The 27,749-nt window shown below is 38.3% G+C and overlaps 2 protein-coding genes across 2 annotated transcripts; both read right to left on the bottom strand.

Annotated features, from left to right (window-relative positions):
- Window positions 1–3,252: 3,252 nt before the first annotated feature.
- Window positions 3,253–7,587, bottom strand: LOC306989195 (carbonic anhydrase 4-like). The gene is made up of 9 exons (XM_079594634.1): window positions 7,433–7,587; window positions 7,245–7,314; window positions 7,077–7,103; window positions 6,775–6,945; window positions 5,703–5,854; window positions 5,512–5,613; window positions 5,340–5,412; window positions 3,996–4,162; window positions 3,253–3,865 (listed from the first exon to the last, which is right to left on the bottom strand). Exons 2-9 carry the CDS (start codon window positions 7,312–7,314, stop codon window positions 3,680–3,682), a joined length of 948 nt encoding a protein of 315 aa, XP_079450760.1. The 5' UTR covers window positions 7,433–7,587; the 3' UTR covers window positions 3,253–3,679.
- A 12,764-nt stretch (window positions 7,588–20,351) lies between these two features.
- On the bottom strand, window positions 20,352–27,238 carry LOC306989188 (uncharacterized protein). The gene is made up of 6 exons (XM_079594625.1): window positions 26,133–27,238; window positions 22,435–22,523; window positions 21,273–21,341; window positions 21,065–21,119; window positions 20,855–20,891; window positions 20,352–20,701 (listed from the first exon to the last, which is right to left on the bottom strand). Exons 1-6 carry the CDS (start codon window positions 26,986–26,988, stop codon window positions 20,680–20,682), a joined length of 1,128 nt encoding a protein of 375 aa, XP_079450751.1. The 5' UTR covers window positions 26,989–27,238; the 3' UTR covers window positions 20,352–20,679.
- Between the last annotated feature and the right edge of the window lie 511 nt (window positions 27,239–27,749).

Genomic DNA, 27,749 nt, shown 5'->3' with positions numbered 1-27,749 from the left:
GTTATTCCAATTTATTTGTACTTGCGTTGGGTCAACTTAATTTAATAGTGTCAGCCCAACTAATTTTAAGGTTTCCTGACTTCATTCAGGTGTTTTTTTATTTTCATTCATTCATTAATATTTCATTTATTTTAGTGACACATAATTAAATTGATAGACTATAGCTAGCTATTTGCTAGCAATAGCACTTAAATGCTAAGATGTACATGCTCCTTCAACCAAAGCAGTTATAAGTAACTGAATCAGTAGCCTGGGTGCCAGCCCGAACCCCGCCCACAACATTTTTTGGTCGGGAAGTTCGGTCTGGACTCGATCCGTTGAGGAGTAATTATGCTCGGCTCCCAGAAAGCCGAGCCAATCAAATTGCCAGGGCGGGCTTTAATCGATGATGGACAGATGATCTGCGGTTACGTAATCACCACGTCATCAAAGAGCGGTTGGGTTGAATTGGTTTTCAACAAAGATGACTGCAGCTGGAGAATTGAGATGTTTAGATTCCGCGTCTGTTATAAAATAAATCGACAGCGCATTCATTTTAAAAGACGAACAGAGAACTGCAATCAAGGCATTTGTCGATCGGAAAGATGTGTTTGCCGTCCTTCCTACGGGATTCGGCAAAAGTTTAATTTATCAGCAGGCTCCGATGGTTGCTAAGAAGATGGGACGCAATGAAAACCAATGGAAGGGATTGGCTCACGATCTCTTTTCTCTGAAGCCTCAGATGAACACGCTTCTTCAGCCTGGTCTCTTTTGTCATCTTTCCGTTTTTTTAAATCAGTCAAGTCACGTTAAAACCGTGTTATAAAGTTGAGACAGGGCCGACAAATGCGAGAAGATTTATTTCCTTTATTGACGAGATCTAATCCTAAACGGAGAACTTGTTCGTATATACATACACCTTTTGTATTTCTCTCAAAAATGCTATTCGTGCTTGTAAGCAACGTTATTAAACGCAAATTCTTAAATTCTTTTTACAACAACGACAAAGATCGTTTACACTACTTCCAGCGTGTGTGCAGTTGAGCTCTGTTGACAACTATGCATTGCTCTGATTGGTTGTAGGTCTATCCAATTGAGTGCAGAGTTTATTTTTCCTGGTTCGGTTAAGACACACCTCATAATCAAAGCCCTATGGAGCTCTGACTAGAATATGAGTATGACAAAGTCAAGTTATGATGGTTCTAATTCCCATGTAATTGAACATTAAACACAATTACACACTATCAAGTCTTCCCCTTTTCTCATTTTCTAAAAAAAAAACCCACATAAAATAACACTTAATTTTAACATTTATTCTCTCTTAATTCAACCATATGCAAAGCATGCTGGGAACTAACAAGCACCGCCCAGTTTCAGTTAATGCAAAACAAATCATTCCGGTCCAACACAAACCGATCGAGTAAACTTAAAATTTACATTTAAGCAGATTGAACACAATCAAATTAAGTTAGGGCAAAATGGCAGTTGGCGTCGCACTATACTGTCACCCTCTGGATGTAAGAATTTTTTACTTAACATAAATGGTTTGTGTTTAGACAACACATTAGGATTTTGTACTGTTAAGTTGAGACATAATTACGTGGACCTTAATAGAAGAAGAAAAAACATTTCAAGTCAACAAACACAATTATTATAAGTAAACTAAATATAAATATATTATGTAAAGTGCACAACCTTCCTAGTTAATTTTCCTAAAAACGGAATTCCTAAATATATTTAGGAATTCCGTTTTTGTCAAACAGCGACCCTAGAGTCGCTGTGGAGTACTTGTACTGTGGTAAATACCACTCACACAGAGATGGCTCTGCGCTCACGGCCTGATCCCCTCCCCCTGTATACCGGTACCTATTCAGTAGAAGGGAAGCTGTAACGAATGAAAGGTGTGACCCCTTTAAGATCTGCGCGCGCCCTGTTGAACTGTCGGCAGTCTGTATTGTATGTGCGCCTCGAACAAGCCATGTATGCGGCGCTGGGTTATTTGTGTTTGATGCTCATTCTTATCCTGTTTTTGTTTATTAAGTAACGGTAGAATGTGTGACCGACAGTTACACGAGTTCGATTGGGGAATAAAGTGTAAGTTGTGAGATGCCAATCGCCTTCGTGAGTCTGTCTTGGCCTCTGTAATAACTTCCACCTGTGAGCCTATCTTTCCTCCTGACACAACGCGTTACAAAGCATCGGACATCGAACCGGCACAGATAGCCTCCGAAGATGTCTACTAGTCCATCAACAAGAACGCCAGGTAAGCATTGCTGTTGTATCCATTGCTGTTTTTTAGCTCTCGCCAACAAGTGAAAGCCTGACCGAGTAAGACTCTTGTCCAGTTCCTCACGCGGTCAGTTTCTCGTTTTCTTTTCCTTGACCGCGTTTTCTTCATCGATTCTGCCATGGTTCACATCTGAAATGCGTGCTAGTGTCTTCCATAGAGTCTGTTTCATAGATTATTGATGTATCTGACGTCGTGCCATAAAGGAAGTCGTGATTCTCGCGAGATTTGTCGGAGGCGCCACCTCTCAAACTTGCATTGCTGGTTTCTCCAGCCCCCCCCCCCCCCCCCCCCCCCCCCCCAGCTTTGCTATAGGGATGATTCGCCCTACTACGAGTTTGTTTACCATCAAAATGATTTTGAAGCTGTTATATTAAGGTACAATTATTGCATAGTGTGCCTTTAAAAGGAATACATTGCCTACATGATGTAGGCATAATATCCCTGGTACAATGGAGAGGCTGGAGTTAATGATAATAACTTAACATTGAACTTACAGTACATAGACTTAACAGTGTCTTATTTCTGCTCATATTGCCCAAATCATACCACCAAATATATATTGTATTTCTAATTAAAAAAAAATATATACAGGCCTGTCAATTTTCAATCTCAACAGAAGAAAAACAAAAATATGTCAACAAAATGCAAGTTTTGTTACAAAAAAAATGCTTAGTGTGAAATGTGTCTATGTAAATAAAAGCCTATATTAAATATGTTAATATAAAGTGAAAATTCTGAAAATTTGGACTGAACCTCTCAATTCATATGGATTAGTTTTACAATCTCTTTATGAACTTTTTGAAGCATCAAAATGTTGTTTCATAGGCTGTCAAAGGAGGGACAGAAATCTCTCAGATTTCATAAAAAATATCTTCATTTGTGTACTGAAGATGAACGAAAGTCTTACAAGTTTGGAACAACTTGAGGTTGAGTAAATGATGACAGAATTGTCATGTTTGGGTGAACTATCCCTTCAAATGGTAGTATACACACACACAAGCATTTTGACTGGGAGACATTTTGTTATTAAACAGCAAACATTTATTGATTTAATTTTAATAACAGGTCTGTCATAGCTAGACATTTAAAACATAAATCCTCTTAAATACTACAGAATCATCTAATGTTGAATATAATTACAGATACAATAAGTCTCATATAAAACATTATATCCTAACTCTAGGCCTCATGTTGTTGTGACAGATAGCAAATTGGCCGTTTAAAAATACAATGGATAGAATTATGAACAGTCAAGTATCATTAAGATAAGATGATACAAGTGACAAAATTAAAATATTTACAGAAAACCATTATCAAACATGATCAATAAAGCTGACATATAATGTACAAGAGAAATCAATTAAATTTAACAAGCTCATATTGGTGTGCACAAAAACACAAATGTATTTTTTACAGCCAACACAAACTTGACAAGAGAAGAACTGTGATGATAGATATAGTGGATGTGGCCGCAGTTGAAGGTAAGGGCTGTGATGTCACAACTCTGCCATTCAAGGGCTGAACTCCTCTGAAGTTGTTGGTCATCAGAACTGAAGGGCTTGCTTTGAAAAAGGTAGTTGTGCTGAAGCGGTTGATCTGTTTGGAGGAATAAATTAAACTGAGTGACTTTTAGGTTTTAACTCAGAATGTGAAGAATGTTGTCATCCAGTAATAGACGAATATGATTTTTTATGAATTACTCTACTATAGAGTTGCCTTGACTTACCAAGTCCTGACTGACTTTGATGGGATCTTTGAACACAGTCCAAATCACAACTTCATTGCAGTTGGGTGTGGTAAGAGAGCCTCGGTACCGGTAATATTTAGTCCTGTTCACCCCTTCAAGCAGACTGTCCATTGTGATTTTATTCATGATGTCTAAGGTTGTATTACCTAAAACACAAAAACGTCAAGAGGGTTAATTTGTGCGGGTGAAATCATATCGGTTAAGAGAAATTAACAAAATATACCGCGTTTTTAATGGTGTGAATTGCAAGACTCTTCATACTGATAAAATTTGTTACGTGCTTGATGTTAGAGGTTTGATTGCATTTAAGTGAGATATAATTGCTGCAGCGTGTGCAATAAACCGAAACAACCGATAAAAAAGAATAAGGTGGAGTACTGAGTACAATTTAACAGAAAAAAACGCAGTGTGAACAAGTTACAAGACAATATAAATAAAATAGAATACAAACAAAACAAGTGTCAGCAAATTGAAGAGGAGATATTAAAAAAATTAAAAAAACGATTCCCGTAACTGATAACTCAGAAACCACAAAAATAACTAGAAATTGTAGAAACAAAAGCGAAATCTTCAGCGTATTCAACGCTTAACATTAACTACGCTAACTAAAACTAAAAATACAAAAAGTGGTGATCACTCTTAACCCAACGAACAATGAAGATGTAACTGTAGATGTTTGCAAATTGCTGTAAGAACACCAATTGACAGAATTAGAAAGTGGCACAAACCGGCAACGTATAGTAGTAAACGAGTAGTAAATTCAAGAATTAGGTAATTAACAAAACAAACATGATCAAGTGGCAAGACCACAAACACACCAAGCTCGTAACTTTGGCTAATCAAGAACAAATACTACACGAATTTGGGCTCTGATCATGTCTGATGTTGCACTTAACACAAGACTCAATCACTAACGCTGAATCAGTGAAGACTATCAAACGGAGATAATATTTGCAATACATATCGTTAACCAAAGTACGAACCCAAAGATAGTTTGAAGTTCAAGATCACATGGCAAACATTGCTTCCTTTCACAGAATTGAGTGAAGTCTGACGCCGATCTGGCTCACTACTCAAAAAATGAAAAATCTGTCAACATTGTTGTTCCAGAACCTTTATGACTTTCTTTTTTATGTGGAAAACAAAAGAAGGTATTTCTCTGTGATTTGTGCCTGAATGCCATTGTTTTCTTTTGTACCCCACGGGTTGCAAAAACAGTTGAAACATTCTTCAAAATGCGTTTCAATGGGGAACGACATGAAGGTGAGGAGTGACAAAATGTTCATTTCTGGGTAAACTTTCAACAACCAACTATTCCTTTACCTGAAGAAGGGATCTGTGTCAAAAAGGATGTTAGGATATCCCAACTTTTTGTTTTGTTTTTTTCATTGGTTCCCTGTTGGTTAAATAAAAATACATACACATGAGCACACACAATTAAGCCATGAATATACTTTAAGGTTTGCGCTTCCCTCTGGATATAATAAATGCTCACCTCAATGAAGAAACCAAGAACAGCCAATCCTGTGCTGTCCTTAGCAGCAAGAGCATCTGCCACACTCCCGTTGTATTTTGAATGGACATTCACAATGTGCAGCTGAGAAACAGAATCAGACAGATAAAGATAATGCATTTGGGATAATACTGTGGAATAATGCATTTGCAGTGAAATTAATTTATTCATACCTCCATTGGGTATTGTTTGCCATTCACAGTGTGTTCGGAGCCAGCCGAGGAGCTGCCGTTACCCCAGTGGAGATGGAATTGTTTAGTGTTGTATAGACCTGGAAGATCACCTCCTTGCACTGCCATTTTATAATCATCCAGGTTGACCACCACTGTGAAGACAATGGACATATTATATACAAGGTCCAGGACATGGAATACAGTGACGTTGTGCATCTGCGCCCCATCCTCATTGTCATTCACTTCTGGCTATTTTAGCTATACAAAACGTTATGCTGCTTGATATTGCAAACTGGTATTTGTTACCATATTATTTTAAAGTATTGTATCAGTTATAAACATGCTGGTGGTTGCAAACATCTTTACAGTTTACTGAACTTTGATATTGCCTACAGGTATTTCGTATAGCGGCTAATAAATCGGAAGTCTCGCACATTCACAGAAAACACCTTACGTCTGCGTTGAAAAATAAGGCGAATACCTCTTTTACTAAATTAAAGGGGTCCTTGATTTCACTTTTTTTAACTTTAGTTAGTGTGTAATGTTGCTGTTTGAGCATAAACAACCTGCAAAGTTACAACGCTCAAAGCTAGTTAACCAATCACAGCACATTTTGTGTTTTGGAAGGAGGGGCTTCACCGAAAATGACGAGTTCAACCAGGGGAGAGAGGAGCTGTAATAATTTAAAATATGTGAAAAATGAAGGTTTTTTTTTTACAATCAAGCATGAAAACATATTCTAGTAGCCTACACCCTAAAAACAAAATCAAGACTTAGTAAAAGGGCATAAAATGACCCTTAGTTGCCTCTATAGTCAGTGAGGAATCAAATAACTTGTATTCTTCTGTTGTCTAGTTTATCACCTAGATCTCAGTTTTGTATACTTTTCTGGAGCTTTTTGTGAAACTTCTCATGTTACCGTTTCTTAAGGATTGGTTGCTTTTGTTAGTATAGTAGCCTAAATTCATTCGGAAGCCCCTTTGAATAAATCTGCTAAATAAATGTAGCACTAAATTTTGTAAAGACGAACAAATCCTATAATAATATATATATTTAAATCAAGGTTCCTTACCAGAGTCGCCTGAGTTAGCGATTGACAGGAAAGTGGAGTTGTCATCAAAACCAGTGAAGTTAAATGAGGTCAGGTTAGGATTTCCCTGAACACTTGTAGTCACGATATTAATGGGAGATTGCATGGATCCATTGCAGTATTGTGGAGCAATTTGGGACCAGGTGGTAAAATCTATTACAAATTAAGGATAACAAAAATCTACTTCAGAACAAGGTTTAAATAGGCTATATAACATGTTATAATAAGATTTATATTAACTTTTATACCGTGGAATATTTTATCATATTATAAATCACACTTACTGCACGTTGGCTGGTTATAGCACCATGCTGTAGGTTTAAAGGAAAGCATTAATAAATACAACAAATGAAACAGCAGAATTTCCATCAAAAAAGTTTCAATCGCCTTTAGTGCCTATTTTAGGAGTAGTCTTTTTTAGGAGTAAATGAAGTTGAACTTGAGTTTCTTACCCACTGAAGAAGAGTCTGTGTGGACGGGGCACAGAAGAGCAGCAATGAAAGTTACCAGCAGGACAATCATCTAAATCAAACAAGAAATCATTACAATGGCAATCAATGCTGCTAACAGAATTTAACCAAGTTAATTGAATTTGATTTGAGAAACAAAATAAGTCAAGAATAGGTAGTTAAGGTCTTACATCTTCTGCTTGATTCACCTGTCGGTATGCTGAACATGAATGGCTTCTTCCCCTCCTTTAATACTCTTCTCAGCTCACCTGTGGGTGTGTCACTTTCATCCACTCGGCTACATTCCGATCAAACGCATGTGATCCCATATCTTTTACATTTGGATAGCAGTCAATAGGCCACACTTGATTTATCTTGTCGCGTTCCTCTTTCAGCATCACTTCGGTCACGGTCTCCAACCCTCGTGATGACGGAGAAAGCACGTTTTTGCAATCTCGGGAATGATCAGAGGAATATCAGTTGATTTATATATCCTACTTGTCTGTTTAAATTACCTAAACTCTTTAATGTTCATCTTTTGATGCTTCTCATTTTTAACATGTTTTTGCTTATCAAAGTAGTCAATATACTCGGTAGATCTGGTGAGATAATTTCGAATTTGTGCAATTTTAAATTCAAAATATCTGTATAAAATAATGAAACATTTGCGATTCTGCAAAAATCTGAATAATATAATCAGAAAATATAATCAGATATTTATTTGTTCTGATAAAATATCATTGGAATAAACAGAAACTTTTGAATGGATGTCAATGGTGAAAGATGCTTCCAGAACCAGATGGTGGGAGTTATGACATCTCCGGGGTTTATGGAACCATGCAAACCATGCAAACCTTCAGAGGTAACAATAAAACACAGGTAAAAGTCAGGTAAGGGAGAAGGCAGTGCCAGTGCAGGAGATCTTACAATGTGAGATTTTTAGAACAAAATGAATGCAAATCTGTTAGTGGTGCCGGTGCGTAAGCAGATCGCACGAAACCGTATGAATGAGATCATATTCATATGAATAATCCAATTCGCCAAAACATACATGGGGAGTAGACAGACAGAGATAAAAGACGTAACGATGACAATGGTCAAAGTACTGAAATATTCTGTATACTTTGGGCATACATTATGTACATCCAGCATTCATCTAAAGTACAATGACCACTTTTGACTTTTGTATCGCTGAGATACCTGGGATTTAAATGTGCTATTGTATAACGAGTGTATTCTTCATATACAAAAGATTTAATTTCTCAAGAAAGGAACCACATTGTGATTATTACTGTGATCACAATTGTTTAGCAGTTAACAGCTGCTATTCATTTTAAGGATAGGCAAAACATTCCATAATGCAAATGTGTCCCGTCAGACAAATCCGATGGGTGTCATCATTTCAATTCAATTCATGTCCAGACTGATGCTGGGATGGTCTATGAAACTGAACTTCTTAATTAGAAAGGATAATAAAGCCAGAAATGCAGGCTCATCCAAGTCAACAGCAGCCTCTGCATTATTGTCATTAAAACACCAGCCAGCCAGTCAAAAGCTGTCTATACTGATTCGTTGTTTTTTTTTATCAGTTAGCTAAGGTAAAAAAAAATTATTCGTTATCCAAATCTGAATACATTTCTCTCATTTTGCCAGTTTTAGTCACGCAGATATACAGAACAGAAAATGGCAGGGTGAAAAGGGTGACAGAAAAGATTCTTAACTGCATTGTCACAAGCTCAACACATGATTTGAAATGCCACTGAGTCACTGTATCTAACAGTTTGATCTGTTTCAGTCTCTTGACTTTTCGACTACAGGTTCTTATGAAATGCATGACTGACTATTTCAAATCTTACATACGATCTTTGTCAGCTATCTTGCATGGCACTGCCTTCTCCTACCTGATTTAGTCAGCTCTAAAGTTGTTCTGCTTAGCATGGTCCCATTAACCCCTGCTGATATACGTCATAACTCCCAACATTTTGTCCTGAAAGCATGTATGATAACACTTTAGTTTAGGGTCCTAGGCAATTCTCACTATTAACTAGTTGCTTATTAGCATGCAAATTACTAGGATATCGGCTGTTAGTACTTATAAAGCACATATTAATGCCTTAGTCTGCATAATCATAATCATATTCTACATCCCTTAATCCTACCGATACCTAACAACTACCTTATTAACTATTAATATGCAGTAATTAGGAGTGGCAGAAGTCATAGTTATTGAGAATTGGATCCTAATCTAAAGTGTGACCGAAAGTATTTGTGTAAAAATACTTATTTGTTGTTGAAACCGATATAAATTGCAAATATTTCATAATTTTATATTTTTTTTTTATGTAAAATGGACCTATATTTTCTGTCTGCTGCCTTTTGTCACAGCTCAAGATAGGCTCTAATAAAGGGTTTGGGACTGTTCGCATTCTTGTGAAGCTATCAGCCAATCAGTGAAGTGATTTGCTCAAAAAACCCACTGAGCAACTGCTACAAGATGAAAATGTGTTATAAATTACCTCACATTCACATCGAGCTCGAAGGAGACTAAAGTGAGGCTTTCTTCTGAAACTTTATCCCCCTGTGTTAGACACTTGATGAGCTCTTTACACGCTATGTGATCTTACACTATAGCATTAAAGAGATGCACTAGATATAATGTAAATATTTGTTAGATGCTATTTAAGCCAATCCACGGAATGCGTGGCCATTTCTGTCCCCAGGACATTATGTCAAATATGCATGAAAATTAACTCTAAAATATATTTATATATTTACATATTCCTAATGCACCATTTAAAAAACAAATACATAAATACTGCGCCATTGACTTTAGTCCAGGTTTCAGTTGGTCAATGGCGCAGTCTATTTCAGTTTTCTCTCAAAATAGCAACTCGCCAACAATGCGCCTGAACAAGCCTCGTTTTCAGACCAGCAGCCCATTGGGCGCACAGATGGGCGCAAATGCATTTGCTATTTAAACAACGTGGCGCAGGATGGGAAAATGACAACTGCGTCAGGCTGAAACTAGCAAAAAACACTTGGGTCGCACCTGGTGCCGCATTGCGCCTTTTTCATTGGGTGTATGAAAGGGCCCATAGTATTGCTTCAGAAGTCTTCAATGTCCTTTTCAGAAGACGGCTTACTTCCTAGGGAAAAAAAGCCCCTCAGTGTATATAAAGGTCTCCTGTTAAAACAGCTGTTTTAAAAAATATATATATATTGTAAAAATAACAACCTATGCAATGACACTGAAAACCAAAGTGAGGCATTACAGAGAAAAACTATTTCAATTATTATTTTTTTGCATAAGTGTGCACACAATTTTATAAATGGGTATGTGGCTGTGTTCAAAATGAACAAGTCATCAAGCTCATCCCTGCTGAAAAAATCTGTCTGGTTGGTCCAGGCTGGTTTTTGCTGGCCCAATAGCTCCCCTGCTTCCCATGCAAAGCACAAACCAGCTGGTCCCAGCATGCAAAGCATAACTTATGCTGGTGACCAATACTGGATTTTCCAGCAGGGGTGTGAAATAGTACACTCCTGTTTTCACCTGAAGTTACTATGATTAACTCCAAATAAATCGAAGCTGTTCTTGTAAGTTTGTTCTAACATCTTCTTGGTTGCATGCAATAAGAGCTGGCCACGAAGATTCACACATTTCCAAGGCATTAGATATATCATAGAACACTTTGAAGACAGTCATCAAGTGGAGAAAGTAGGCCATGGCACAACAATGACTTTTTCAAGAACAGGGCGTCCCAACAAAACTGTTTAGAAGACAGAAAGAAAGCCGGTCTGTGAGGCTGTTAAGAGGCCTACGGGAACATTAAGAATTGCAGCTCTTTCTGGTCAACACTATTGCTCAATGCTCCCCTACACGAAACAACAATCTCCTGGATTCTCCATCTGTCTAGGGTGTGTGGCAGCAAATGCAAGAAAAAAAACATATCCAGTCTCTCAAAACAACATGAGCACGGTGCTCATTATACACACGGTGAAGCGTGGTGGTGCAGCATCGTGCTCTTCTCTGCTTTTCTTCAGCTGGGGCTTAAGTGAAGGTGGAGGGAATCAAAATGCCCTAAGCTCCAGTCAATTTGCCCCAAAAAAGAAGTTTAGTCAAGTGTGCTATTCTACTTTTAAACTAAAATGAAGAAAGTATACTTTCAGTCTACTTTTTATAATTTTTTCAAAGAAATATTCCTAAAATTGCACTTAAGTACTTGACTTATACTGACAGAAAAGTCTAAGTATATTTGGAATATACGTGCATGTAGCCTACTCAATCTTTTGATTGAGATATACCTAAAATATAATTAAGTATACTTGTCTTGTAGTTGTGTTAGTTGTTAGTTGTAGTGGCTGTCTCTTATAAGCTTACATTGTTTGAAAATATTGAACAACATAAAATTTATTATTTCTGAGCATGTGAATTTTTAGTCCACTGGTAGTAGAAGGAATTTATTTCAAATCTACTTCTTTCTCCAGCTATCCATGTTTTCACTGATGTAGAGGGCGCGTACAGAATATCTGGATCAAAACACAGGTGAAGAAGAAGCAGATAGAAGCCAAGAGGAAGCCCATAATCCATCCGCCGGAAACCGAAGCTTAGTTTTACAATATCTTTATGAACTTTTTGAAGTGTCAAAGTGGTAGTTGTGTAGCTGTCAATGCAGGGACAGAAAGCTCTCAGATTTCATCAAAAAGATCTTCATTTGTGTTCCGAAGATGAACAAAAGTCGTATGGGTTTGGAACGTTTTGAGGGTGAGTATAATAACAGACTTTTTAAACATTTTTGGTGAACTATCCGTTTAATAATCGAACCACTTGCCAATAGAGCCTTGTCTCTCCTGGTTTGGACTAAACCCTGACACACAGTTAGTTATTGCCAAAAATATTAAAGTGATTACAGTAGTGCACTGGAACTGCATACCACTGTGTACTCACAATACCACATGACAACAGGCATTTTAACGTCACTATCCCAAAGCTTCTTAACTATTTAGATTGTCTATGTCATGAAAAAATGTGAAAAAGTGCGTCTTTAGAAATTAAAGTCATGTGATGCACCAGCTGTGTGTGTCGTTGTTATGAGGTTCTTTCTGCATAAACTGAGCACATGAAGATTTGTCATGGGGTCATGCTACATTCATCCTGGATATTAGATCATATTAATTTATATTTTTGAATGAAATGACCCCACGAACCCTAAATAGGACAGGGGGTTTGAAGAATGGATGGATGGAAAGATGGATAATTAAATTATACTGAATATTAGTTACATTTACATCATAAATTATCATGATTCATTATTCTATAACCGATGAGTATTGCATGCATAATGAATGCTTATTTATTAAACATTTGAGATTGTTATATCAACTGTCTCAGTATTTTTTTTTTGTCAAAAAGATTGGTTGTAATTTTTGTTCTAGCTATTTCCTAAACTTACTACGCAAACCCACAGCTTTTCCTGGACTTTTTTAAAAAAAATTATTCTCTTTGTCTCCTCTTTCATTCTTTTCTTTTAGAGTGTATATGTGCATACAAAGGGAAAAAGGTCATGTGGTTTCACTTGTTCTTTTGCAGTGGTTTTATGTTACCCATAAATGCATTTTTGGGTGTGTGACCTGTCATTAAACCTTTGCTTATTCAACTTGTGTTGATTAATCACGCAGTGACGTCCACTATTGTCACCCTTGATCAAAATGTGCTTACTTTTTGTGAAAAGTGTTTCCTGTTTATCCTATTTGTCTTTCATAAAATAAATAATTAGATATATTGATTAAAAAAAAACGGTTTCACTTTAACACATTCTGTTGACTATAAGTAACATTGCACTTGTCTACTGACTCTCATTAGAGTGTTAGTAGAGTAGTAGTAGTAGACTAGTAGGGTTAGGGTTAGAATACTTGCAACGATACATTAAATTGCATAGCTTTTTTTCCAAATGACAATAATTAAAATAACAGCTTTTGTATTTTTATGTGCATATAATTTGCTCATGGAATAAAGATGTTTATATTCAGTTGGTAATGTATTTTCACTTGCAAGATTTCAATAGTACAAGGAAAGACATGCGTTCGGCATCGAGTGTGCACCCACAGGTAGAAACATAAATCGTAAATCATATCAAATGAACAACCTGCAGGTGAGGAAACGTCAGCAGTGAGAGCAGCTGACGCAAAGACATCGCATTGTGAGAGATTGCTGTGGGCGATAAACGTCAAAATACATTTTTGTCAGGAATCTGAGCAGCTTCAGAAAAAAAAGAGTCACAAGGGAATGAGTTGACTGAAAAATGATATGACATGTGACATAATTTTACTGATTGCACTGATTTAGCAGAGGCGCGTGTGTGTGGTCCCATTATCAGATCACAAGTCTGCTGCACCTGCTGCCCAAAGGAATTTAGTAAAAAATGTGCAGGATACTGTAAGATAAGCGTATGATAAGACAAGACACAGACTGCGTGAAGATACAAGAAGAGATAGAGGGTGAAAATGAGGGAGGGAGATGGAGGGCTAATTCTTGTGAATAATGTGACAGTAAGATACAAAAAATGATACATCACATCACCTGAGCAGAGATAAACACACAGATATCCTCTAGGTGCAGTGCTCGAGTCTTTTTGTATATATATTTGAAGCAACATTTGAAGTGGATCAAAACCTTTCATCAAAGTTATATATGAATTATAACAATACCTGTTATTGTCTTAGGACAACATTGATGAACTTTTTTTGATCCACTTCACTATATATATATAAATTAATTTGATGATCTTAATCATTGAAGTTTGACAAATATGCAAAAAATAATAATAATCAATAATAATCACAAATACATTTTTCACCTTTCTGATTTTTTTTTTTTCAAACTTAAATGATTCAGATCCATCAAACAGTTGTTAATATTACACAAAGATTACCCGAGTAAATACAAAATGCAGTTTTTAAATGATTATTTCATTTATTAAGGGAAAAATATTGTCCTAACCTGCATGGCCCTACTATGTAAAAAAGTAATTGCCCCCAAAACCTAATAACTGGTTTTGCACCCTTGGCAGCAACAACTGCAAACAAGTGTTTGCTATAACTGGCAATTAGTCTTTCACATCGCTGTGGAGGAATTTTGGCCCACTCTTCTTTGCAGAATTGTTTTAATCCAGCCACATTAGAGGGTTTGAGTATGAACGGCCTGTTTAAGGTCATGCCACAGCATCTCAATCGGACTTTGAATAGGCCACTCCAAAGCCTTAATTATGTTTAGACCCGCATAGTGAGCTGTGCACAGTCAGCCATTGTTTCGACGCTGGAGCAGGTGGAGACAAGAATGCCCCCTAAGCGGTTGAGGTGTTTTGTTGTTTGATGTAAGAATGAACATCGCAGTCTTTTGTGTAATTCAGTGTGTTTGTTGATGATAATGAAAGGGAGAGAACGAGTTTATGGATAAGACTTTAATGCGCACTTTGTACTGTGTTTTATTCAGCTCTTACTGTGATTTTCTGGAGTAAAACGAACACTTCATCTTTTGTGTGAAGTACAATACACTTCAGAAAACTCATTAGTAAAGTTTTGAGCATCATTCAAATGCTCATTTTGTTGGCGTGTTTTTGCTCACCCCCAAACAATTTTAAATTGGCAATTTTAACATGCTGTAAAAAAAAATCAGCTAAAACTTCACATACACTCTGTGGGGTCATCAGAGACTTATTTTAAATATTGTTCAAAACAAGCTTGATGATGCAGAGATTGAGCGCGAAATCATGGGATTTGTTGTCTTCAACTCACAGCTGGTGGAAAAGAATCTGACGGGACTCGGGTAGAAATAATATTGATGGATCAATGTTACTGTGGTATGAAGCAGAGTAGGGCCGAGTGCTGTGGGAGCGGATCGAGGCCGCTGGAGTGATTGCTAATGAGAGACGAGCGCGAGACACGGCTTGAGAGCAGAGGAGCTTTTATTATGCAGCAGACGCAGCGTCTTCAGGTCAAGCATATGTGCATGGCCAGATTAACCATTAGGGCAACTGGGCACTTGCCCAGGGGCCCAGGACATCCAAGGGGCCCTGGGCACCGTCAAATATTATGTTAGATTAGGGGTGTGCGATATCACGATTTTTGATCGTGGGCGATTAAAATGTCTCCATGATCTGCTTTTGAAGAAATATCGTAGGATCGTGCATTCTATCAGTTTGCAGTTCTGGCGCCTCCATCTCAACATACTGTACAGCACGACGTATATTCACGTGAAATGTAGAGGAACGGGACACTGTAGTTTATAAAAAGTAATTATTTGCATGTGCTTTAAAGCCTTGCCGGTTAAACATGTCATTCGCTGCTGATGCGCTGTTCTAACGAGCGCTTTTCTGAGCGCAATAACGTTATACCCGACACGCACATGCACTAAAAGCCTGAAACGGGCGTAACAGCGTCTGGTTACTGGACTAAGTTATCTTTCGAGTCTTATTGCTCTAATACTGTCAAATACACACAAGGTTTACATAAACTAAGTTGGTTATGTCTAAAGTGAAAGAACAGTAGAAAAAAAAATAAGAAAAAAATCTGATTGTCAAATGCGTGTAGACTCGTCGCGGGCAGATCTTAAAGAGACAGTAGCCCTAATAGTAAACATGCTGCCGCTTGTCCTTAAAGGGGTAGTTACCCAAAAATAAAAATTATGCTGGTCCCCATTGACTACCATAGTAGGAAAAAAACTATTATGGAAGTCTCTGGGGTACATCAACTGTTTGGCTACCCACATGTCCTACAAGTCATTGTGCCCAGGGGCCTCTGAACTCTTAATCCGCCCTGCGTATGTGGGGTAACGCAGCACTGTTTTAAATGTTTTGTCTGTTGAAAATGACGTTATGACGTTACTCTGAGCGTTTGCTCGGCGGCTGCTATGAGACACGTCTTGTTGTAGACTGCAATAAGCTAGATAGATATTAGAATACCATATTAATAAATGCTGGAAGGCTTGTGTTGCTAAATGGCATGCAATTCATTTTAAATGGCATGCAATTAATTTTAAAACATGTTGTATGATGGAAAAAATGCTGCACTACTGTTACTAAAAATAAAGCTGCATCTGATTATGCTATGTTAGCCACTTGACAAAATAGTTTTTCTCTGAGGCACTGTAAAATCACGGTGTTCGCGGAAAATCAAGAAAACAAGCAATTCAAACAATAAGACTGCAGTGTTTACCTATATAACAATTATTCGTTTTCTGTCTATAAATGTATCTAAACAGTTTAACCATTGTCTAATAAAACATTTTACAAACAAAATTAAAGTGTCTTTGGTATTTCTATGGTGTCTGCCATATAAAACCAGAAATCAAGGGTAACGCGGGTATGATGTCATTGACAGGCGGTCCGTGTCCTGGCATCCCATTCTTAATCCGTAGGATTTAATATTGAGTTGGCCCACCATTTGCAGCTATAACAGCTTCAACTCTTCTGGGAAGACTTTCCACAAGGTTTATGTGAACTTTTGATCATTCTTCTAGAAGCACATTTAACCCTAACCCTAATTCATCCCAAAGGTGTTCAATCGGGTTGAGATCAGGACTCGCTCAACCATGTCTTTATGGACCTTCCTGTGTGCACTGGTGAGCAGTCATGTTGGAACAGGAGGGGGCCATACCCAAACTGTTTCCAAAAAGTTGGGAGCACGAAATTGTCCAAAATGTCTTGGTATGCTGAATTATTAAGAGTTCCTTTCACTAAAACTAAGGGGCCGACCCCTAAAAAACATCCCCACACCATAATCCCCCCTCCACCAAACTTTACACTTTGCTCAATGCAGTCAGGCAAGTACCGTTCTCCTGTCAACCGTCAAACACAGACTCGTCCATCGGATTGCCAGACAGGCATGCTTTACACCACTGCATCCCACGCTTGCATTGCACTTGATGATGTAAGGCTTGGATGCAGCTGCTCAGACATGGAAACCCATTCCATGAAGCTCTCTACACACTGTTCTTGAGCTAATCTGAAGGCCACATGAAGTTTGGAGGTCTGTAGCTATTGACTGCAGATTGTTGCCGATTTCTGCGCACTGTGCACCTCAGCATGCGCTGACCCCGCTCTGATTTTACTTGGCCTACCACTTCGCGGCTGAGTTGCTGTTGTTCCCAATTGCTTCCACTTTCTCATAATACCATTAATAGTTGACTGTAAAATATTTAGTAGTGAGAAAATTTCACGAATGGACTTATTGCACAGGTGGCAACCCATCACGGTTCCACGCTTGAATTCACTGAGCTCCTGAGAGCGACACATTGTCTCATTCCTGCATGAGTCTGCATGGGTGCTTGATTTACTGTGTCCATGGAAGGGATTGGAACACCTGAATTCAATGATTTGGTGGGGTTTTCCAATACTTTTGACAATTTATTGTATATAACACTGTTCTAGTGGTTTTTGTATATTTGAAAACAAAATCTTACAAATTGTGCCTTTAAAGTCTTGCAATGGTTATACTAAATGCAATCAGTGATTCTCAATCTGCAGTAGGCTACTTGTGGCACATGAATTTAAAAAAATTATCTGCACGGATATTATTTATAATAAACCCTGCAATATTCCATAAAAACAAGAATTGACTATATGATTTCATGGGGACTTTAAAGCAGAAGCAGGGGCGTATAATTTAGTAGGGACGCTAGTGTGTGTGTGTGTATGTGTGTGTGTGTGTGTGTGTGTGTGTGTGTGTGTGTGTGTGTGTGTGTGTGTGTGTGTGTGTGTGTGTGAGAGAGAGAGAGAGAGAGAGAGAGAGAGAGAGAGAGAGAAAGAGAGGGGGGGGGGGGAGAGGGGGGGAGAGGGGGGGATGCATTTGTGTGCAACCCTATTAAATGTCCCCACAAAGATGGCAATATACCTAGTCCTTGTGGGGATTTTTTGTGTTTGGGGAAAACAGCTTATAAATCAGACTAAGTGATATTTTTTTTTAAATGTAAAAATGCAGAAAGTTTTTTGTGATAGGTAAGGTTAGTAGGGGGGTAGAATACACAGTTTGTACAGTATAAAAATCATTATTTCTATGGAAAGTCCCCATAAAACATGAAAAAATAACCTTGCTTGGTCTTGTTGAAATGACAGGCCTGTTTGATCATATCATGCCAGTCTCATCAGCTGAACTGAAAGAAGTTTCCGTGCTCTCAGAACACTGAAAACTTGGCTCAGAGCAATGGTCACAAGTGACACTTGACAGTATTGCTGTGTGCCGTGTCCAACAGGACAAACTGGAGAGTATTTATGTGAAACAAATATGCCAAGAATTCATTTCTGTTAGAGGGTTAGAATTTTATTAGGGTTAGAATAAAGGGTTACAATTATGTCATCATTCTGTCTCAAGTTGTTTCAAACCAGTTCCTTTTGTCTGCTGAACACAAAAGAAGATATTTTGAAGAATGTCGGTAACCAAACCGTTGATGGTAGCCATTGACTTCCATATATTTTTTTTTTCCTTCTATGGAAGTCAATGGGGTCCATCAACTGTCTGGTTATCAACGTTCTTCAAAATATCTTCTTTTGTGTTCAGCAGAAGAGAGAAATTCATACAGGATTGAAACAGTTTGAGGGTGAGTAAATGATTTTCATTCTTTGGGTGAACTATATCCCTTTAATGAAAGATACAGACGTGTTTGGCTTCTTAGATATTGCACTATTGCATTGCACTATGAATGAAGTAAAGTTAAGTCTCTGTTAAACTGCCTCCTAGTCTTTATTAGTTATCTTTACATAACATTACAGAATTAATGAATTAACGTAGCCTATTGTTAAGGTCAATATAGACTAAAAACCTTAATACATTATCCTATTCATTTCCTGATTCCTCCACTTCTGGGGATGTCCCCACCAATCTCAAAATCAAACCTACGCCCTTGAGCAGAAGACAACATAAAGAAGAAAGAATGTAATGGGTCCATCATTCAGCTCATTTTTCATTTCTTTCAAGCTTTTGCTCAGATCAAACAGTTCAGTTCAGTTATGGTGGAGGAGGTTTACCATAAGAATATATCAAACTAGAATACAAGACATTATGTTTTTCTAAATGAACGAAAAAGAGAGTGAGTTTAGTTTCATCACTGCACTGTAATCATAGCTTACATTTTTCCATAATTATAATTAGTTAACCAGAATTGCTTGACAAGCATTGGTTCAATATAGTTCAAGACAAGACGTCCTCAGCAGGATTCTTATAGCTAACTACAACTAAAACCATTAAAAAAATGTTTTACTTTAAATAAACAAATAATAAAATGAAAAACTTAAACTAGTTTTATTTCAGCTAGTTGCCAAAACAACATTTTTCAATGCTTCCTAACTAAATTTAAATTTGAATACTGCTCTCTAGTGGATGTACACTGCAAATGCGACTCACAATGAAAAAAAAAACATTAACAAAGCCACCTTGAACATTTGTTGCCATGATGCTGTCATACACAAAAAGGAAAATTATTTAATTATGATGTCACCCTCATGTCTTCTGCTGAACACAAAAAAAAGAGATATTTTAAAGAAGGCTGGTAACCAGACAATTGACAGTAACCATTAACTACCATAGTAAATTTCTTCCCTATACTATGGAAGTCTGTGGCTACCGTCAATTGACTGGTTACCAGCCTTCTTTAAAATATCTTCTTTTTTATTCAGCAGAAGAGAGAAACTCATACAAGTTTGGAACAACATGAGGGTGAGTAAATAATGAAAGAATGGGTGAACTTTTTTGGGTGAACTATCCTTTTAATAGGAAATAATAAAAATCGAATTTATTCAAATCAAATTTTGAATAGACACAATTACAGTAGATGCGGAGGGAAAAACAAATTGTGACATACTGTATGACATTTATCTATTTCTTGAATACTATATTGTGTTTATCCTGTTTATTCACACACTCATAAATTGTACCAAATTATTGAGATTGAAACTGAGTAATCTGAAAACAGAATGACACTTTATGATGAACTGACACATATTTATATAAATAGACATTAACCTGAACTGTTTCACTATTATTATTCTATACTGTATATACCATTCAAAAGCTTGGGGTCAGTGTGCTTTTTTTTAAATACGTCTATATAAAAGAAGAGTCTTATGTTCACCAAGGCTGCATTTATTTGATCAAAAACAGTAATATTGTTCAATTTTATACAAGAACCTTTGACCACTTTATCATATTTAATTGTTATTCATTTAACGCAGCATGTAAAGTCACCTTTAAATGGTAAACATTAGGGTCCCAGTAGTTCCTCAGTTATATCTAGGATACAGTAGGTTGTCCACTCCCATTATTGGCCTAAGGGTGAAAATGCCCTGATCTGGTCAGTCAAATAATCAGGCCAAAAACTGAATGATCTGACCGGTGGTCTGTAGTTCCTCTGTTCACCAAAAGATGGCGGTGTGAAGAACACCAAACGTATTCAGAGTAACGTGTTCACCGTCCTGTAGGTGAAGATGAGGACAAAAACAAAACACACACACACACACACACACACACAAAACAAATTATATGAATGATAACAGGTATGAAGGAATATTGAATATATGAATGTGATATTTCTGCAAGTAAAGTCTGGATAGATTTGATATCCTTACTGGTAGAGAGAACCGCTCAATACATCAAGAATTCCACCTAAAAACAAACATTTCCAAAATATAATCCAAAAACACTGAAAGTAATTACATAAAATATATAGGTCTGAAAAAGTTTTTGGATCAGCATAAACTATGCACTGAAATTTTCCAAAACGTTGGAACTACAGCATTAATCGAGAGTGTGCATCCTATTCATAGCAGTATCCATACCTGGCTGGCAGACGGTCTCGCAGATCACAGGACAAATGTAGCAGTATGTGCAACCCTGTGGAAGGAGACATGTAAGAGGGTAGTTTGATGTATTACATCTTCATAGACTTTTTAAAATTAGGTGTATTATTCGGTTGTCCACATACAATACTTTTTCCCATGTAGTGTATTAATATAGATTTTGATAATATTAAGAAGCAACACTTACTTCACAGTGATGGCAGTGAGCTGACGTGTCTCCTTCCTCACAGGGACATTTGTCACAGGTACTGCAGTGCTGAGGAAAGAGAGAGCCAGACACAGATCGAGTTAGTTACATCTCTGCCCTTTACTGGGGGAATTTAGGAATGGATCACTCCAGGGCTACGTCCGAAATCGCATTCTCTCGAGTAGATCGTTATTTTGAATAATTACTTCACGACCACTAAAAAAAGTATGTTCTATATAGTATGAATGTGTGTAGTATGAATGTAATCTGGACGTACTACACTACCAAATATTGTCATTATCATGTGACCTACCAGTATCAGTTGCATTGCTTTACTACCATTCATAAATCCTCGAATGTGGCCTCACGGGATAGTAAAGAGTCCATCATATGCACTTCAGAATCTAATCAGAAGTAGTAGGTCATCCAGGTACTTTTTGCCTAATCTTTTATGAGTACTATGAATTCGGACATACTTCTTTTGTCACATAGGCCTACTGTTTTCCACCTACTATGGAAGTATGTGACTTCAGATGCAGCCCAGATCTGTACTTCAGCATGGGTCATGCAAGTGAGTTTGGAATGTGGTAAACATATTAATGCCTCATGCACTGATCATGGTGGCATGGCATGATGTTTTACATTATTGTTGAGTTTGTTTTAAACTCCTTAAAGCTACATTGTGTAGGATTTTCTCCCATCTAGCAGTGAAATTTTATATGACTACCAACTGAATATTACTTTCTAGCCCCTCCCATTCCGAGGGCGTTTTAACTCCTGTGGCCGTATTATTTATACAGTCGCGAGTAATCTCCCCCTCGCATTCGTCACGGTGCCACTGAGTGTAAAAACGCGAAAGGTGAAGCTTGAATTTCCAGGTATGTCCCTCTTTGGCTAATGTATTTTCAAGATGGAGGCGCAACATGACTTCCGCCATTCGAGCAGCTCACCCGTATGTATTTTACATGGCAGATTCTACGCTTACGAGAATACTTGATTAGTTGGTAGAAGTAATTATACATTAATGAGCACATATAATTTTGAAAGAACAAAGTGGTTTTTGCTAAAAATCAACTAAAAAAAATGACACAGTGTAGCTTTAACATATGTTGAGGCTGTGGAATGTGTAAGTCAGTAAAAGTGTGGTAGAAGCAGGATTTACCTCGCAGACTGAGCAAAGGCCACAGAAAGAGCCTGATCTATAGTGTTCATCCTCCTTGGAGACCACCTCTTCTGACTCCTCAGCAGTTTCTACAGCACAAGGGAAAGATGGGGTTTGACAAAGGTCTTCATTAGTAATGGGTAAGGCACCAGAGGTATATTTAACCGTAAAGCAAAAAGTATCCGTCAGTATTGTTGCGCCTGGTTAGAACAGTGTTATGGCGCTTTTCCATTAACAGTACCAGCTCGACTCGACTCGACTCGACTCGTCTCGTCCTGGCTCGGCTTGCGTTTCGCTCCGTTTTCCATTGCAGATAGTACCTCCACAATAGTACCTGGTCATCATAGCGACGCGACACACACACGGTACCCACACACACAGGACAATGGAGGAAATCGAGTGTATGCTGTTTTACATAATATTAGTAATAGGTATATCACGCAATCTCTGGCAAAACTATTTAAAAATGTCGGGTTTATTCAGGATACTCCGTCTGGCGCGTGCAATGATGACGCAGTGAATAGTGACGATTCTCTCTGACCAATCAGCAGTCTGCCGTGTTTCACGTCACGTTTTAGTATCGCCTCAAAACCTGGAAATCAGACTACATGGATCTAGCCAGTAATGCTGCTGCCTACAGCAGGGGTGTCCAATTCTCTGCCTTTAGGCATAACTTAGCTCTAGCCCTAATTAAATACACCTGTGACGCAAGTGTGAGTATTAGCACAAGCCCACCAGAAATTTCCAGGCAGGTAGGTGTGTTGCAGCTAAAATGTGCATGTAAATAGTATTGACAGCTAGCGGTTGAAATGGGTACTGCAGTCCAAATTCAAAATATTGGAGAGAGTTGTTTCCCCGCCCCCTCCTCCTCAGACTCACGCCGGTTGCCAGTTTGAGGACACGCAACAGGAACGAGCGCAATTGACAACGGAAGGCGAGAAGACTTACAACACTGTAAGTTGATGAGTTGATTTATCCGTGTTTTAATATGCTCCCGTTCATAGAGATTTTTAGATCGGGTAGAATCTGCAATCTCTGACCCAGTTAATTTGCCGGCTTCCAAGGCTGCAAATGGGTTTTTTACCGACTGGCAACCTGGGGTGTCAAAATACTATTGGGTAAATTGGAAGTGGGCGGGATCACACAGACCAATACAAAAAAAGACATCCCGACACAGAACACACATTTAAAAGTAAAATAACTGTCTGTAGCATTGTTTTTCAAAGAAATGAGTATGCGAACTTAGCATGTTTCCTAAATATCTGCAAACATATTATGGTATTTTTATGCTTTAGTACAGTCAACAAATTACATACAGCACCTGTATATTACTCTGCAGCTAAATGCCACTAAATGCCAGAAGTGTGGAAATCTATGGGATGTTTGCTAACCGTAAATGTATTTCAAAGTTTGAATAAGAACTAAGAAAGAACGAAAAATAACTTTGCCGTGAGTATCGGGGCCTTTACCCGTAACTATATCCCCTAATAATCGAATCACTTCCTTGCATTTCTCTGACCAACTCTTTCTCCAGTTATCTGTCTCACACTTCATTACTGCTGACCAATGCAATTACTGCAAGTATAAATCCATCATCTCATTCTCCTCCTGTTGTTTCTGCTGCCAAGGTCACTTACTACCGAAACAAGATCAGCAACACTTCAGACACATGCAAAATAATCACAGGATCTTTAACAAGAGATCTCTCCAACTCCACTCTCTCACGTCAATGCATCTCTTACTACTGGCTACTTTCCCACCATATTTAAGCAGGCTCAGGAACAACACTTAACCGTACTGCAGTTGAAAGCTACAGAATAATCCTGCCAACTTTGTCACAAGCTCTTGAAAGAGATGTGTTCATTCAACTCTCAGGTTTCCTGGAGAGAATTTGTGTCCAAGACATATCTGCTAATCACTGGGGTGCAAGGTTCATTGCTGAGTCCTTTCTTATTCTTAATATACACTGCATGCCTTTCGGACATCTTCGCCACTTTTCAGCTGAACCTTGCTAAGCTAAAGGTCAATCTAAACTATCAGTCAATCATAACGTCATTGTACAACTGGGTTCAACAACTCTAACTACAGCCTGTAGTCAACATTATTTCACGATTTATTTGTTCGATAAATTGCTTCAGACCATTTTTCCTGCTCCAATCATTGAAACTGCCATTAATTGCTATAAGTTTGGTAAAGAAAATATTTATCGGACTGTAGTTAGTTTAATAGATAAGGTTTCTTTGTTCTATATCAAATGGCAATTAAAACGGAAATGTACTTTGTACTAGTAAATTTTACCTTGCTAAGTTAAACCCGGATCCTATCACTGGTGGCCATACAGTCATGTGATACCATGTAACATATATGCCATTTGTTATGTGCATGTCAACAGCATTCAACCAGAAAGGACTTAAAGTGGTTGGAATATTTCAGCTGCTGTAGCTGTTCAGATATAGTGAGCTATTTTAGGGCTCATGTGTGACTTCACAGACTAACTGAAGGGTATACACAGGACTTCAGACAGCCAACAATGACTGTGTTCCAAAACCTGGTGAAATGTCTACGTAGACAGCACAACCCTATAAAGCCAACTGTATCATGGATACAGCCATTTTCAAAGGCCTCTAAATGATCAACATGATCAAAACTACTAAAAAGCATGTTGTACATAATCAACTTCATGATTATGTCTGATTGATAGTTCTTAAAGGGACAGTTCACCCAAAAATGAAAATTCAGTAATTAATTACTCACCCTCATGTCTCATCTTTCTGATGAAATCTGAGAGCTTTCTGTCCCTTCATTGACAGCTTTGCAACTATTGACACTTCAAAAAGAACATGCTTGAGCTTCTGTTTACCACAACAAGTTGATTAATGTTTATATGTGAATAAAAGTCTAAATTCATCATATGGGGCGGTTTCCTAGCCTGGGAAAACCCAGATGAACTTCCGGCCAATTTGAGATTTGCTCTGCAAGTCAGTCTGAGCAGAATGAGCCCATTCAAGACCATTTCCAATTTTTCCAAATCGAGGCACCAATCACAAACGTTGAGGCGGGCTTTACACGATGATGATAGCTCTGATTGTTTTTAGGTCCGCCGTCCATTGGTGACGCCCCTTTGGAAATGGGCTGTGAATGAACCTTCCACTCTCAGTTAGAACTGAGAAGGGTCTGGTGTCAACCAGGCTAGTGGTTTCCCGGACAGGGTTTAAATTAAGACAGGAGTAGGCCTTAATCTAGAATTATTTTACCTTCCTTTGACCAATCTCATTATTCATTGAGACGAACTATTGAAAAAAAGCCATCGAAGATGGTAGATGAACAAAGAAATAATGAAAAGCATTGATTTATAAATGGAATAATTTGATTACAGTAACTGTTACCCAATATTTGTGTTTTTTATGCCTATTAGAGCATCACATTTTTTGTCTAGCAACATGTTAATGGTAAATTCTATTGAAATCAATTAAATAGTGAGTTGAATCTGAGAAGAGAGCTGTTTGTTTGACACACAGAGCTGATGCCTATCCAAAGCATTCCAAATCAGTCACTTATGCGGTTCAGTTTCAGTTAGGATGTGGCCTTGGAAGGCAGCTCAATAGGAACCAGTGATAAGAGCGATATACAGAAAAATAAGCATTTGTAAGTAAGAGCACATGACATTGATTTTCTGTAAAGGCTAATTCAGTAGTTACCTTCAGCATCATCCTCAACTACACCCTCTTCATCTTCATCAGCAGCTACCGTTTCCTCATCTGCCTCTTCATCTTCTTCCTCTGCTGTCTCTTGTGCTGATTTCTCATCTTCTGCTAATCCTTCTTCATCCACCGCCATCTGCTCCTCCTCCTCTTCTGCTTCTTCCTCCTCCTCTTCTGCTTCTTCCTCCTCCTCTTCTGCTTCTTCCTCCTCCTCCTCGTCTGCTTCTTCCTCCTCCTCGTCTGCTTCTTCCTCCTCCTCGTCGTCTGCTTCCTCCTCCTCCTCTTCTTCTGCTTCCTCCTCTTCTTCTGCTTCCTCCTCTTCTTCTGCTTCCTCTTCTTCTTCTGCTTCCTCCTCTTCTTCTGCTTCCTCTTCTTCATCTTCTACTCCCTCCTCTTCACCTTCATCTGCTGCTTCTTGTTCATCTTCTACTCCTCCTGTCTCATCATCTTCTACTACTTCTCTCTCATCTTCTTCTTGTTCATCTACTCCTCCAGTCTCATTATCTTCCTCTGCAGCTTCTTGTTCTTCCTCTACTCCTATCTCATCATCTTCCTCTTCAGCTTCCTCTGCTTCAGCTTCTACTTCCTCTTCCGTTATCTCAGCTTCTCTCAGAGACGCCTCTTCCTCTGGAGCTTTCTCTTCTTCTTCCCCATCTCCTCCTGTGCCATCAGCTGCTTCTTCCGGTGAGTTTCCACCTTCCTCCTCATCAGCCACCTCCTCTTTCTCACCTCCATTAGTCTCCAGACCTCCCAGCTCCTCGGCTTCCTCACTTCGGAGCCTTTCTTCGGCCTGCGCTCCAGAGCAAAGCAGAACTATGATAAGCCCTGACAGCCAGCTGCGTGAAACTGCCATCTTGCCTTCACTCCCTCACACAAATGAAACAGGGAAAACAAGACAGTCCAGTCTATAAGAATGTGTTCGTATCCACCTAAGATTCCAAGACTTGACTTAGGTCCAGGATTCAAGATCACAGAGAGGGACACCCTTCAAACCTTCTCCGAGCTGCAGTCGCCCGATCCACCCGAGAGAATTAGAGTTAGTTGAGTAACAGAGAGGGGGGCTGGTCTCTGTTGTGCGGTCACATGTACACTCACACCATTCTCTGCACAGAGGAACATACTGAGATGACTGACAGGGCCACATGCACGAGACATACTCGTAATGCCCTTTATTAATACATCTTTGTCTATATGTGAATGTGCGAGAGAAAGCGAGATTAATAAAAGGAAGATTACAGGGAGGAACAAATCAACTTTAGGACCAACACAAACATTCACACAATTGAGTGGAAAGCTATATAAAGAGGAGTCCATGCATGATCTGACCTTCAGTAGATCACTCAGCTGCTGAAACTCCATCCCTCTCTCTTTCCCTATACCAGCTCTTTTTCTAAAGGTCACATCTGTAGGTATACTCTTTTTTATTTCTTAACCATATCGTACCCTTTTAACTCCTCTCTCTGCAGCTGCTATACCTTTCTGGCAATGAAAATTTAAAGAATTTGTATTTTCTTTCCAGAAGATTTTCACATCTAAAAACCAGAGTTCTCCACATGTTCCTCTACTGTACATGAAATCAAGATTTTAGTTTTTTTTTAACCCAAGTCTTTAGGT

This window comes from Phoxinus phoxinus (assembly GCF_949152265.1).
Source record: "Phoxinus phoxinus genome assembly, chromosome: 21".
NCBI classification, from domain to species: domain Eukaryota; kingdom Metazoa; phylum Chordata; class Actinopteri; order Cypriniformes; family Leuciscidae; genus Phoxinus; species Phoxinus phoxinus.
Note: the sequence above shows the minus strand (reverse complement) of the source record. Positions and strands in the feature narration are given on the sequence as shown.